Source organism: Chanos chanos, chromosome 8 (genome assembly GCF_902362185.1).
Source record: "Chanos chanos chromosome 8, fChaCha1.1, whole genome shotgun sequence".
Taxonomy (NCBI): Eukaryota; Metazoa; Chordata; class Actinopteri; order Gonorynchiformes; family Chanidae; genus Chanos; species Chanos chanos.
This window is the reverse complement of record NC_044502.1, coordinates 23,524,323-23,539,707: the sequence shown is the minus strand read 5'-3', so window position 1 is coordinate 23,539,707 and position 15,385 is coordinate 23,524,323. Positions and strand designations below refer to the sequence as shown.

Genomic DNA, 15,385 nt, shown 5'->3' with positions numbered 1-15,385 from the left:
CAGACTCAAAAACACATTTCCTTACATATCCTAAACGGAAGGAAATCCAAATGACAGTGGATATATGATGTTGACCCACTCATCATCAGGGGTGGTTTCTATGGAATCATCTTACATGCCAACACATTATATGTACCCTGGGATTGAATGTACCCAGAGATACTGGTTCAAATGTAGTACAGTGTTGTAGTGCCCTCTTATGGTCAGCTGACCCCAGTTTTTTTTTCACGGTAGCACCAATTTGAAAGGCCATCGTAGTCACCAAGTTTTGTGGACACTGGATATCAGAAAGTGTGACAAATGCTGACTGAAAGATCAATTGTCTGATACCTGTCGGGAGGAGGGGGGGGTGGCGTGTTTCGTTTGTTTGTTTGTTTTTAAATATGACCACTTTACTGCATTGTGTGGACCTTCAACAGAAATCAAACATGAAAAATTTCAAGAGGACCAAATGGTTGAGGTGGTATTTCCTTGTAGTGGTCTCACCTAAGTTTGGACATGGCCTCAGATCTCTTGAACATGTGAACCAGATCTGGTCAGTTGTGACACTGCCTATGACTACAGTGTTTGAAGGTTCAACCTTTTTTTTTAAATGTTTGTTCACTTTGGAACTCCTTGCAAGCTGCAATGACAAAGTAAAGGCCTTTGACTAGTTTTGAAATAATCAGAAAGACAGAAAATGTAATGTGGAAATTAAAGAGGGCAGGGGAATTAACTCAAAGAAAGAAATCTGGAGAAAAGTCTGTCTTTAGGGCACGCAGTTCATAGGACATTGCTGAAAATATGAATGGGTGTGTTATGTAGCGTCACGATCAGGTTGCTTGGGGTTATAGTGACCCTACATGACTAATGGTGGCTGGATGGCATAGGAACATAACTGCCATAACGTTTTTAGAAAAGATGAAGTTATGTACACAAAAGTACAGGAAGATAACAAATACAGTAAGGTTCCAGCAATTTCGCTACTTAGACCCTTAACAATAGATTAAAAATGTGATGCCTGCGAACTGCGGGGCTTACACCTTGAGAGGAAAATGGGACAAATACAATGAACTTCCAGTAACTGCTTCGCTTGGACACCTAATCATGAGTGAGTGTTTTGCTTTACGTGTTCAGAGCGTATTCGAATTTCATTGGCTTATGTAAGTATTTTTAAACATTTCAACGAATCACATTCGTGACGATGAGTGGCCGACGTAAGAACGTGATTTAGAAAGCAAACGTCAGTCTCAGTAGCCAATCCAATGTCAGTGATGTAAGCGCGTTTGTTAATTATCTTGCATGACGTTTTACAGTTGATGCACGGCGGACATTTTCTAACATTGACTCGAAACGGGAAAATGGTGATGTTTAAGCGAATGAAAACAATTTAATATTCAAAGTAAACGAAGGAAGAGAAAACAGAAATGCTTTAATGGACTGTTTCATGGTTCATTTAGATTTCGAAGAAAATATCGAAGTATAATTGATTTAGACTCAACGTTCAAATATGTCGGACGAAGCGGCGAGGGAAGATGCCTGTCGAGAGTATCAGTCATCTTTGGAAGATCTGACTTTCAACAGCAAACCGCACATCAACATGCTTACCATTCTAGCAGAGGAGAACCTCCACTTCGCCAAGGATATCGTCGCAATTATTGAAGCACAAATTATCAAGGTTTTTATGAAAATAGATTTTTTTATTTCAGCCATTTTTGTTTTCGATGTGTAAAGTCAGTCCCAGCTCGCTGGCTAGCATTGGTTGCTACTAATTCGATGTTAGGAAGGCCTTGAACATGGCGGCCGCATTGTGTCAATCGTTGCTGAACTAGATTACTAAATTGGTAAATCGCAGTCTGTTCCTATTGTAGTATAGTCAGTACGAAAGTGTGAGGCATGCGTTACAACTGCCTGTATCTGTATAGAGTAGTGTTAAGTAACCCAGATACTTGATAGTTTATTTGCATATTATTGAAGCGTAGGTATGTAACGACGTGTTAATAAAAGAGATCAATAATAAGTTCTGATTAGTAAACGTTTTAATCAACTGATATAACCCAATTTTAACGTAGTCAGGATGGATATGCGAACTTGTTCGTTGGATTTGACAAGTTCAAAATCAGTAGTCATTCGGGTGAATCCGTACTGTTATGTGAGTGATCTATTATTTTAAAGACTCGGGGTTGTAGAATCACCAGTAGTCAACAATCCAGCACCCTCACCAGAACAAGTAGATATTATGCAACACGTGGTGCGACAGGGCCTTGTTAGACTGCTTTGGAATATGGAGGCTAGGCAGCGGGCCAAAGCAGTCAAAAGGCTGGAAATTTAGACTAAGATAAATGGATTATTAATTGTGGTTATTTTCATTTTTGGCGTGTAGAGTAACACTCCGAAGGTAGTTTTAACCACACTTCTATCCACCTCAGCATAATATCCGAATGTTTTGTGGGAACAGTTAAACAGTTTTTGTGGATCTTGCTCATCAATGTCATATAGCCAATATCAACTCGCCATAGGTCCAGCGCTACCTGGGGAGATGTAATTTAGAAAGCTAGGCAGTGCTGGGGCTCATTGATATTATATTGTGGTTTTAATGGTAAGTTATCATGGGTTCGTTGGTTTTCAAAAATGTGCATATTTAATGTCGATATGTATTTTAAAATCAAATTTAGGATTTTCTCGTCTTAGGATGTTGAGTATTATTTTCTTAAAATGGATTGAAATGTGAATAAATGGTATAAATATGACAATAAAAAATATGAAATATGCTTTTGTCTTTTTCTTTCCCAGTGTAATTTTTGTGGGTTCTATTAAGCCTGCTGTCTGTAGGTTGTTGAAGAAATTAAAATTGTAAAGTTTGACTGGTGTAATGCCCTGAAACGTTTGTGTATTGGCCTTTTACAATGTAATGCCTTTAGCAGATATGTATTTTTTGATTTAAGGATCAGAACTAAAAGCCTGTCACGGGACAAAAGTCATCAACCTAAAATGCATCTAATCAGCAATATCACAGTTAGCACTGGGGTGCACTCACACCTTACAATGGATAGAGACTAAATTTTGCTTTGTCCCTTTCATGATATTTTTTTCTTTTAACTCGCCGTCCTTATATGCTTCTGTACTGTGCAAGGTGACAAATTACTCAAATAGTTGTATTAAAATATCAGTTAAGTATTTCGAAATACTTTTTTATTGATCTAACCTGCTTTAAAATTGTAAGTCTGCCAAAATATATGGATAACTGTCATACTATTTTGCTTCCTTGGAGGGAAGAACAGAAGAAAGAATGCTCTTTTTCACCCCCTTCATGGACCCTACCCCCACACACAATTTGAAGAGGAGAAATTTTAATTTTTATATGCAAGTTCATGATTTTTGGGAGTTTTCTACCTCCCCCTTCATTTACTTGGGGAGATGTACACCCTGTCATGCAATGCATCTGAGAGGATTTGTTTTTTCTTTTTTCCTCCCGCACGGATTACTTAGTCTTGTTGGATTTTGTGCCCTTCATTTTGTGAAAAGGTTGACTATTTATTCTTCTCTAACTTGACACTTGTAAACTTCTGTGTTGAATGAGGTTTGATCAAGTCCGTTCTGTTGCATGTTGAAGTCATGTTAAAAAAAAAGATAATTACTACCAGTTTTCTTGTGTTGCCTCCTAAACTTGTCAGTTTTCTATCACTGCAGGCACCTCCTGCTGAGAAGCTTCCAGTTTTGTACTTAGTGGATTCCATAGTGAAGAATGTTGGAGGAGAGTACCTTGATGTGTTTGCTAAAAACCTAGTCACTTCATTTATATGTGTTTTTGAAAAGGTATATAATTGTTTGTTTTTTCTTATTGGTGTTATTTTTTTATTTATTTATTTGCCTTTGGGTTAGTTGTAGTTTTTGGATAATGCCTGATCTTTTGTCAGTAATTGAATAAAGTTACTTTTTTTGCCAGAATACATATTAATGTAGAGGTAATATTGTCAATTGCCTTTATAGCAATATTCATCCTTGTTTCAGTTCTTTACATAATGGATGCATATACCTCACAGTATATTTGTCTCATTTGAAATAGGATTACTTTTAAACTATGTTAAACAAATTCTACAAGTCGCAAACCAAACCTTGCACCAAGATCTTTCTTTTTCCCTCGTTTTAGGTGGATGAGAACACTAGAAAAAGTCTGTTCAAATTACGATCCACCTGGGATGATATTTTTCCATTGAAGAAGCTGTATTCATTAGACGTTCGAGTGAACTCCTTAGACCCTGCTTGGCCAATTAAACCTTTGCCACCAAATGTGAATGCCAGTATACATGTCAATCCAAAATTTTTGAAACAGGTAAGTCTGTGGGACTGGGTGAAAGAAAGGGGTACAGACATAATAGATTTCTATAGAAAAGCTTAGTATTTGGCTTTAATTCAGACAGAAGCAGTCAATGCCCTTTGTGAATATCTATACAAGTTCTGTTCTTTCTTTGTGTAGACTGAAGAAGTAACTCCGCCCAGATCCAGTGCACCACAACCTCAAGCTCTGCCTTCTGTGAGTGAGAGAAATATGACTCAAGAACAAATCATTAGGCAGCAGCTGCTGGCAAAGCAGAAGCAGTTACTAGAACTTCAGCAGAAGAAGATAGAACTTGAGCTTGAACAAACTAAAGCCCAACTGGTGAGTTGAACCCCCCCTCAACAAAAATAGAATCCAAATCCACATATCTTAACTCAGTGGTGATATCTCCACAGAAGAATTTAATACCTTTATGTCAATAACGTGCACTGGAGATATTGGCTATTACAAGCAATAATAGCCAATATCTCCAGTGATGTTGAGCTAGAGTTGAACAGCTGTGCAATAGTGGTCTGCTCTCTGGTAGGGGACTACAACCAAGAATTGTTTGATCTGTTTGTCTCTCACAATCATTGCGAAATGCACTCAATCACCTGTCTACCCACACAACAAGATACATTCATGATGTTGACTGTAACTACCACACGAATCTGCAGGCAGTGCGTGTTCACCAGCCCCTGGCACTCAACTGTAGTAGTAAGCAGAAGAATACCCAGTTTGTCAAAATTCAGCCAGCAGCCCAGTGAATGCTTTTAGAATCAGAGAGCTTTCCTGTAACTAAACAGACCCAAGTTATATGAAAATTAAAGGTTCACTACATACCTTAGTGCTTGTTTCAGCAGTAAAAGTTCATGTCAAGTGTATTGAACTGGCGCCATCCTCCTTTGATCAGTAATTCACTGTAACCAAGTAAAAAAAAAGATTGAACCAGATTTTGTTTTTTTGCGATGTTACATTATACTATTATTGTTACTATTATTATCATTATTGTTATTATTACAATGGTACAGTTATTATTGTTAATTTACAGTTTTTACAGTTGTCTTTCAAAGATGTTAGTTTATTTACAAAAGTATAATTGTATTTCAAAAATATTGCAGTTATTTCAGTGTTACATAAAATAACCTTTTAAAAAAGTCGGTGCTATTTTACTGTGTAACAATAACATTTTAAAATTTTTACTATTATTTTGGATTCAGCTTGAGTTTTGAATGTGATCATGAATCAGATGGTTAGTTTGGTATGGTAAAGCGGTAGGTTGGTGTTGAATTAAAGAACCTACATGAAGTACATTGTTGGATTGATCTGCTGCAGTGCATGTTCTGTGAAATTGTGACAGTTAAAAGTTTTTGTTTTCAAGGCTGCAAATCCACTGGTTGCAACAAATCCTCCATCTGTCACTGCTGCGGTCCACTTTGAGATGCATGCAGGCAACCAGTCAGGTCCTACACCACCCACTAAATCCTGGCCTCCACAACAGTCAGACAAGCCTCCGACTAGAGATCCCAGACTGAACAGAATGGGATCCGCAGTATCCCATGCAAAGGAGACAGTGCTGGCTGTGAAGGAAACCCAATATACAGCAGGGGCAATGGCCATGCTGGACAAAAGAGTGCAGCCATCTGTAGACAGGCAAAATAAGCTGAGGATACCCAAAAAGGAGAGTGTGTCTGAGGAGAAACCAAAATCAAAGTCAGCTTCTCTGTTGAACAGAAGCACCTCTGGTAAGAGTAGAGCCTCAGAACCCGAAAACATAAAAGCACCTGAGGTGAACAAAAAGGACCCGAGATTGCGGAAGCAGATTCATGAGAAGACAGATTCAAAAGATGAAGAAATCAAAGAGAAGAAAAGAGGCTCAGATAAAAAAGAGAGAGATGATCAGGTCAAAAGCTCTGAGCAGCAAAAGTCCACTAATATCAGAGGCAAGCTTGCAAATGGCTCTGTGAATATGCATGAAGATACAAAAGTGAATAAGAATAATTTAAGAAAAAGATCTCGATCGCGTTCTCGCTCGCCATCTTTGCACTCTCCCAAAAGAAAAGACAGGCGGTCCCCAAAGGGCCGAACAAGGAGTATTTCACCCACTTCCAAATCTGGGAAAGGAAGGCAGATCAGCAGTAAACATTCACATACAGAAGATCCTGTGCAGCATGTAATTGTTAGAGAAGAAAGAAGTACTCCAAAGAAGAATACTGCTGAGCCAAGGCGACCCAAACGATCACTAGAGGACCGGACTCCTGAGCCAAGAGATGGACTGAGACCGTCTTCTGTAGAATCTAAAGAGTCAAAAGATGTCAAAAGATGGAGAAGTGGCTGGGAGGAAATCAAACAGTATGTGTTGTAATGCATATGCAATCTTTGAAGTCCATTATATCACAAACCGTAGGAATAATAAAACAAGATGATGAATGCAAGTTTATTTATTTATTTTTGTATTATTTAGTTAAAGACTCATCTCATTCTTCCCACTCAGTCCAAAGCAGCTGGAACCAGAGCCTTCACATGGCAAATTAGGCCCTCAGAGACACAAAGCATGGGCCAGTGGTCAGAGACCTGCTACACCCCGCATGCTGAAGCAACCTCGCTTAAGTGTTGATGCCAACCTACAAATACCAGATGTGTTGAATTCAGCCAGTAAAAGAGATCTTCTAAAACGGGTATGCTAAAGATTGAATATGCTAAGTATCTTTTATGTTTTCAGTTAAGGTTCTTTTACAGAATTCAATATTTTATCTATAGGCTTCAACCTTCATTGATTTCCCAATATTTGAGTTTTACTGAACAGGGCCATTAATGGTTCACGTATTTGTACCAAAGTATTAAAGTACTTGCAGTCATTGTCTGTCATGAGGAGATTTGTTTTTTATGCTATACATTCTCCCTAACCATCACCCCTTTGCCATGGTGTTGACAGACACATCGACAGTGTTAGCAAAAAGTGGCAGTTGCTTAGTTATTTTAAATGTGAAGAATTCTACGTTTTTACCATATTCATCGCCCAGAATTATTCCGCATAACATGGCATTTGATCTCAGTTTATTAAAGATGGTGTAATATTGCAAATAGTATCTTATTTTCAGGCAAGTAAAAGACATGAAGATGGAGAAATATCCCATGAAGACTTCCTTAATGTTGCCCATCAAATCAGGCAACTCTTCCAGTACCAAGAGGAAAAACAGCGATCTGATTCACTAGACGGGTCAAGTGACGATGGAAGTCTTACGGTGAAAAAGAAAACAACCCCACAACATGGAAAGATGTCTGATGCTGAGCTGTCCTACCTTGAGCACAAATCTAAGTTGAAGAGAACCCAGTTGCAGCGTCCAGGTACTGTGTGTATTATAATACTAAAAGCCGCAAGACATTTGGCGTGCAATTGAAATACTTGAGGAGCTTATGTCACAGTTTGTGTGTGTGTGTTTTGTTTTTATTTATTTATTTTTTTTATAAGATGGCATGAGTGGTGTTTATGCTTTTGAGGTTCTCTCGTGACTTACTGGATTATGGTGCTTTTTTTTTTTTTTATGTTAGTAGTATTGGTCTGGATTCTTTTGTGGGCTCATGGAAGGATGTAGTATCAGTTATTTTTGAAACAGACAGGTTGCTGTAAGACTTGGAGTAATCTGTTGGATTGACAGCACTGAGGACAGTGGCTTTGAATAAATTGGGAGACTGTATTGTACTATCAGAAGAGGTCAGATACGCAGATCCTAGATTTCTGTTTTCAGTGCCTGAATATCATTGGTAATTTCTTACAGTTTTAAAAGGCCGTCAGTCGCCCTCAAGTGAGAAAGTTGCTCAGCAGAGAACGGAGCATGAAGAGGGGGAGCCATCCCAGGGAGCTGCAGATGTACAGAACAGATGTGGGAGGGTAACTGACGGGTTGAATCCCAGCGATACTCTAAAACCGTTCTCAGGGCATGAAGCACCTAGAAAAAATGACAGACCACCACATTTCAGAAATTCACCAAGCCCAGTTCACCCAGAGGGGCGCTTTACAAAATCTCCAACAGCAACATTTGATCGGCCATCATCACCAGCAGACATGGATTTGGGCCTTCATCCTGATGGAGATATTAGCCCAAAGTTTGAAAGTCCCAACAGTGAACATTCTGATATGGGACTGGACAATGATGTTTCAGTACCTTTAGAGCCACCTGCTAGGTATGATATGTTCTCAGGACCGGATAGAGGTTCACTAGTTAGTCGCATGCCTTGTGATTCTCCTGGAAAGACACCACCGCAACCATCAGAGGGACCCATTACCCAACCTAACATGGCTGGGTATGACGATCCTAACATTTCACAGCGTTTTGAGGGACATAAAAGCTCCCAGCCATTATTTGAAGAGCCATCTGCCCTTGTCGGACAGCTGAGACCAGACAGACCTCATCTTCAAAGTAGATACGAGGGAAATACTGGTCCAGGACGATATGATGGATCAGCTGGCATGCATGGACATAGCAGATATGATGCAGCCCATGGACCAAGCAGGTTTGAACGACCTCCACTATTGAAAGGTCCTGAGAGATTTGTCAGACCTGATAGATATGATGATTCACCTATGCCACGTGGACCTATGCGCTACAGTGGCCCTCGTGGAATGGGAAGGTTTGGCGGACCACATTCGCAGCAAGGATCAGGAAGATATGATCCATCTTTGGGCCATCAGGGTTCAGGAAGGTTTGATGGCCAGGGCTCGGCCCATTTTGATGGTCCAGTACAGCCTCATAGATATGATGTCCCCACGAGGTTTGATAATCCCCATGTGCCACAAGGCCCTCCTGGAGGGTACGATGTTCCCATGAGGTTTTCCTCCGGACCAATCAACTATGAAGGGCCTCACGGACAAGGGCCCGTTAGGTTTGATAGTCCAAGTAGTCAGGTCGACAGTATGCGCTTTGAAAGCCCAGGGCAGCCTATACAGCCTTCCATGCGATATGGCAGACAGGTTCCAGGCATGTCAAGATATGACTGTGCAGTCCAGCCAGGTCCTCCAAGATATGGCCCACCAAACATGCAGAACCCAATGAGACCTCAAGTTCAAGGCATGTATGATCCACTTCCGGGTCAAGGTCCCTTGACAAACCCTACTGGACCAGTGCAGTCTAATTTCAACATGCCTAATAGATTTCCAGATACTGTGAATTCATTTGGTGGCCCACCACAACAATTTCATGGACAACAAAGTGTCTCACAAGCATCAAACTTTAACATGCCAGCATCAGGATTCCCAAACTCCTACAGATCTGTTGGACCATTCCCAGGGGCCCCAATGGGAAACATGACACAGCCTGTGAGTTTCCTGTTTATACAGTGCTTTCATAAGCTGTGTGTTGTAATTTGTGATCATGTAGTTTTGGTATGTAGCATTCACTATGATCGATAATGATTGTTGACATGTGAAGGTTGGATTTAATGCTTATGGCCTTTTCCATGTCCCTAAACGCTGTTCCAGGTCAATGTAATATCTTCTCATGGCCAAGCCTTTGTTCCACAGAACCCAGTGTCTTTTACCCAGCCTGGTAAGATGTTTGTGTATATGTCACATTGCTGCGTGCATAATTCAAAATCAGCTTCTGTGGCCTGACAATTATGAAATGTGATCTGCTTTTTTGTTGTTGTTTATTTTCAGCAGCTTCACAGTTTGCACAGCCTGAGAGTCATCTGGGCCAAATGGATGTGAACGATCTATTATCAAAGCTTATTTCCACTGGAATAATCAAACTACCACACACAGACTTGGCCACAGCCGGTAAAGCTCTCTGAGTTTTCTTCTGTGAAAATTGGCTGAATGCTGACTCTGAAGCTCCAGGTTCTTTACTATTTGATTTTATGCATTTCAGAGTCTACCTCAGCCCTGCAGTCTCAGACAACAGCTGATGAAGAAGACGAAGAGGAACAAGATGATGAGGAAAATGTTCCAGATTTGACTGGATTTGTCATAGATGACATGAAACAGTGTGTAGTTTGTCTACTGTTATTTCTGTCTGCAGTCAATAGCTATCAATTAGCAGTTTCCATATGAAACTATGTTGTACTAATGCTAATTTTGGTTGTTTTTAACAGGAGATACGACAATGTTGTTACCAAACTGTACACTGGAATCCAATGTTATTCCTGCGGAATGCGATTCACTGCCTCTCAGACTGATGTCTATGCAGATCATCTGGACTGGCATTACAGGCAGAACCGCTCAGAGAAGGACATAAGTAAGAAAGTGACACATCGCCGCTGGTACTACAGCCTGACGGTAAGCTTTACACAACCTTCTGTTACGGTCTCTCAGTTCAAGGCAAGAAAAACATTCATAAAGAAAGTACTATTGAGTATTGAACCAAGTCTTTTGCCCTTCTGTAGAAATGTTTGGGGTTTTTTTTTGTTTGTTTAATTTTAGGTCATACCAGACAGACCAGCACCAAATGCTGGGGGAAAAATATTGAAGTGGAAGTCTAGCTGTTCACTTTAGCATTTGTAGTTTGCTTTTGTAGCCTAACATGGATTAATGCCCGCAAACAAAGAGCTAGAAATTCAAGTGATGTCATCTGTATAATATTTACTGCAAGTACAGTACATGCAGCAGTGTGTCCATAGAGCACACAGTCACTAGGTAACCAGGTTAGCCAAAATCACAACAGTAGCTTGGAGGTTCAGGTGAAGCACTGAGAGAGCGCGCTTACTAATGTTCAGGTGAAGCACTGAGAGAGCGCACTTACTAATGTTCAGGTGAAGCACTGAGAGAGCGCACTAATGTGTTTTCTGATTTGTTCTGATTTGTGTTATGTTAGTCGTCATTCTATGTACAGAATTCTTTCATATCTTCATTATTATTGTATCTAACTGACATTACTTAGTTAAATGGACTGGTGCCTAAAATTATTAGTAAGGATGTTAATTGTTACTTAAGATTTCAAACTGTGCTTATTAATTACTCACCAGCACTAGTGATTAACCAGTTTCTTATGTTATTACTTAAAAGGTTGGGTGTTATTTCTCCATTCACCATGTAATTCTCCAAGATTTACAGTCACACTGTCCCCATCTTAAGAAAAACATTCAGCTGAAAGTTTTCATTGTGTTGCCTAGGACTGGATTGAATTTGAAGAAATCGCTGATCTTGAGGAGAGGGCAAAAAGCCAGTTCTTTGAGAAAGTCCATGAGGAGGTGGTGCAGAAAACTCAGGAAGCTGCAAAAGAGAAAGAGTTTCAGAGTGTCAGAGCGGCCCCAGATGTTGTTGACGAGGTCGGTGATTCTCACCCTCTGGTCAAAATAACCTCAGTAATTAATGCATGTTTTATTGACTGAATGGTGATGGAGTGTGTGAGCAAACTCAGAGTTGTATGATTGACTTTGAGATGCGCAGTGACTGGTAGAGTCCCAGTCCAGCTTTGTGAGAATGCAGACACTGGCCTTTATATGTGAATGACTGTCTATGTGTGTGTGTGTGTGTGTGTGTGTGTGTGGGGGGGGGGTTGTGTTTGTGTGTGATAATGCAGACACTGGCCTTTATTTGTGAATAACTGTGTGTGTGATAATGCAGACACTGGCCTTTATTTGTGAATGTCTGTCTCTGTCTGTGTGTGTATATGTGTGTGTGGGTGTGTGTGGTAATGCAGACACTGGCCTTTATGTGTGAATGTCTGTCTCTGTCTGTGTGTGTATATGTGTGTGGGTGTGTGTGGTAATGCAGACACTGGCCTTTATGTGTGAATGACTGTCTGTGTGGGTATGTTATGGTAGCCCTGAAATGCAAAACAAAACCCCCCAAATCAGAAAACAAAACTCCTCAAATACGAAAACACAACTCCCCAAATCGGAGAACAAAACTCCCCAAAAGTCGACTCTGGAAAACTGGAAAAGGAAGGTATGTGGGGTTTTTTTTTAATTAATAATTTTTTGCTGATTAGTTGCATATTGTGTAGATCTGGGCGCTAAGGGGGTAGCTGTCAGTTAACGTCAAAGTCCATTGTAACGTCTAGAAAGAAGAGGAATAAGGGCGAATATACAGCAGTGTATTTCTGCCACGCCAGAAGAAGAAAAACGGATCAGTATCATGTTAAATCGTGAAAAGTTTATTGTGATAAGATGTTTTTCACGTGTTAACAAGATATTTTCGTGCTATAACAAGATATTTTCATGTTATTATGACATACAAACTTATAACGTTGTAACAAGAAACTTTTCTTGTTATAACAATATACTATTTATCTTGTTACGACGTGAAATGTTTCATGTTAAAACGTGATAACTTGTATTGTTATAACATGAAACATTTCACATTATAAGGAGATAAGTTGGTCTCGGGTGGAGGTGGACTCCCCGGACATGTTTTAAATAGCCATATAATAGCCTACATTTAAACAGCAATAAAATACAAACGCTATGATCCAACAAATGTATTTTATGAAAAGTAGTCTCTTTGCAAACTTTGTGATAAAATAAAACAAATAGCCTTGCTATTGTTAATTAAATAAAGACATTAGCCTACATTAAATGTATGTCCCTTTGCATTCCAAGGCCGTCAAATTAAATAACTTGAAAATAGGCTACATGAAGCAATTAAGTCTAAAATAAAACTACACTATTCTACACTTAGAATAATATACTTGCACCATCACTTGTTTTTTTAAAAACTGGCCGAAGGACGTCTGCTTTGACATTTTTGAATCGTGTTAATATGCGGAGTTGAGTGAGCCAAAGCACATGGCTGTTGCTACGGAGTGTGCATGGCGCACTATAGGCTTTTGATCTCGTGCAACGCTTAGTCATATGACCAAACACTCAGTCAGTCTCTCATTGTCATGTGTGCGGAGGGAAAACTAAACTTTAGCATGATATAGGTTTATATTTAAGTTGTCCTGGCAACATATTTTATAGGTGAAACACAATATCAGGCTATTTAATATGCTGTTAATGAATTTGTTTATTTATGTGGCATATTTCCCACCGGACATTTTGGCCCTTGATATTTTCATCTGCCGGACAACTACACGTGATACCTGCTAAAAGCCGGCATATGCCTGCTAACGTAAACCCTGCACTGCCCGTTATGTGTGAATGACTGTGTGTGTGTGTGTGTTGTTGGGGGGGTGGGGTTGTGGTTGTGTGATAATGCAGAAACTGGCATTCATGTGTGAATGACTGTGTGTATATGTATGTGTGTGTGTATGTGGAAGATAATGCAGACACTGGCCTTCATGTGTGAGTGACTGTGTGTGTGTGTGTGTGTGTGTGTGTGTTGGGGGGGGTTGTGATAATGCAGACACTGGCCTTCATATGTGAATGACTGTGTGTGTATGCCCCTTTGACACAGTCCTGTGAGATCTGTCAGGAGCAGTTTGAAACATACTGGGAGGAGGAAGAGGAGGAGTGGCATCTGAAAAATGCCATCCGAGTTGACGGAAAAGTATGTATGAGGATTCAGAGAACTTTTTTAATGGATTAATGAAGGCAACCAGTGTGCACTTTGACTTTCACCTCTAACCTTACCTTTCATCTTGCCTGTCTTTCAGACATATCATCCTTCGTGTTATGAAGATTACAAAAATGTAAGTGTTCAACTTTGCACTTTGGCATAGTCAAATGTCATGACATCAGTGGGCCACTCCAACTCCTAAAAACACTGTCTTTTACAGTTTTGATAAATTCAAAAAGGATGACAGACCTAATGCTGCCTCCAGAAGAGTCTCCAAACATCAAGCTTGTCTGATTACACTGATAGCTAGAAATCATTAGGTTACATCAAGTACTTTCTGTCAGATGAGATTTACAGCAGCACATACCTGACATTGCCTTTATTTATCTTTTTAAATTTTGTATAATGGATATTCCTATGGGTGCAGTAACTCTGCAGGGTCTGCCCATGTCCTTAGAGTTGATGAAAATGTGTGTTTCCCACAGACATCCTCATTTGTGGATTGCACACCGTCACCTAATAAGATGCTCACAGAGAACCCATTAAATGTGTTCTTAAAACAAGAGCCAGGAGAAGAGAACTCACTCTCCAGTATTAAAGAGGAACCGGCTACGGAGAGCACAGAGAGTGTTCCAGTGAAAGAGGAGGTTCAGGTCAAGCTGGAAGAAGACTCACAATCCAGTGCAATTATTTTTTAACCAGTGCTGCTTTCTCCCCTCCTTTTTGTAATTAAGTGTAAGTGTCTTTTGTTTTTGTAAAGAAGAGATATTTTTATATTTGAGAAGTCTGAGGCAGGGCCCTTGGATATGCATTCTTTAAATACATTTTTGTATTTGTGGTTGCCTGCAAATTTCAGGTGTTTTTGCTGTGTGAATGCCCATTGAAAATGTACTTTTGGGAAAATATATGTATGCAATTTAATTTATAAATAAAGATATTTTTGCAATTCTTTGTGTAATACTGACAAAGGATAAACTAAAGGTTTACTTAAAAAAAAAAAAAAAAACCTACATCATTTTTTTTTCCTTCTCTTGGGCATATTTGTGTAAATTTCAAGTGGAGAAGCAAAAAAGTGGTTGATACATAATTTATGGACTGCATTATATTTTCATCAAGTAATCTCCCTGAATAGTTGGCAGTTACTTTAATTCAGTGATTTAATTTATAGTTGGTAACAGTCATTAAAGGTAAGAAATGAATTTCCTCAACGTGTATATAAGTGTCAAAGGCTTTTACTAATGAATTTTTTGGTTAACTGTTCAGTTTGCATTAAATAAAATTCAGGGTTTCTTTTTTTTCGAATTTGAAAAGATCATTTTGCTTGACAGACTAAATATTCAATAAAATACATCTGGGGAAAACGTAGATTGTGTGTGAAAAGTATTTACTGCGTGGCTTTTGACTTATTAAAATTGCATTTCAGGATGTCAGTTTAAATGCTAAATAAAGAAGAAAAATGGCACAATGCACACTTGTCTGTGTAGTGTTTTAAGTGTTATAATAAATACATCTTTTAAAAGACTTCAGGTGGACACTAAAATTGTTGAACAATCACACTGAATGATCACGTAACTTAAATGCTGCGAGTGACTTGTTTTCAGCAGTTTATTTGGGTTTAAATGCTAGGGGTGACTTGTTTTCAGCAGTTTATT

The 15,385-nt window shown here is 39.3% G+C and overlaps 1 protein-coding gene across 2 annotated transcripts; it reads left to right on the top strand.

Annotated features, from left to right (window-relative positions):
- Nucleotides 1–1,309: 1,309 nt before the first annotated feature.
- pcf11 (PCF11 cleavage and polyadenylation factor subunit) lies at nt 1,310–15,098 on the top strand. 2 transcript variants are annotated; one of them, XM_030781000.1, is made up of 16 exons: nt 1,310–1,657; nt 3,670–3,795; nt 4,130–4,312; nt 4,457–4,639; nt 5,679–6,649; nt 6,792–6,975; nt 7,399–7,645; nt 8,077–9,614; nt 9,777–9,843; nt 9,957–10,073; nt 10,165–10,279; nt 10,388–10,571; nt 11,405–11,560; nt 13,632–13,724; nt 13,831–13,866; nt 14,219–15,098. In XM_030781000.1, exons 1-16 carry the CDS (start codon nt 1,490–1,492, stop codon nt 14,429–14,431), a joined length of 4,581 nt encoding a protein of 1,526 aa, XP_030636860.1. In that variant the 5' UTR covers nt 1,310–1,489; the 3' UTR covers nt 14,432–15,098. The 2 variants fall into 2 exon arrangements, with proteins under 2 accessions (XP_030636860.1, XP_030636859.1); XM_030780999.1 differs by having other exon boundaries at nt 9,954–10,073.
- Nucleotides 15,099–15,385: the final 287 nt, after the last annotated feature.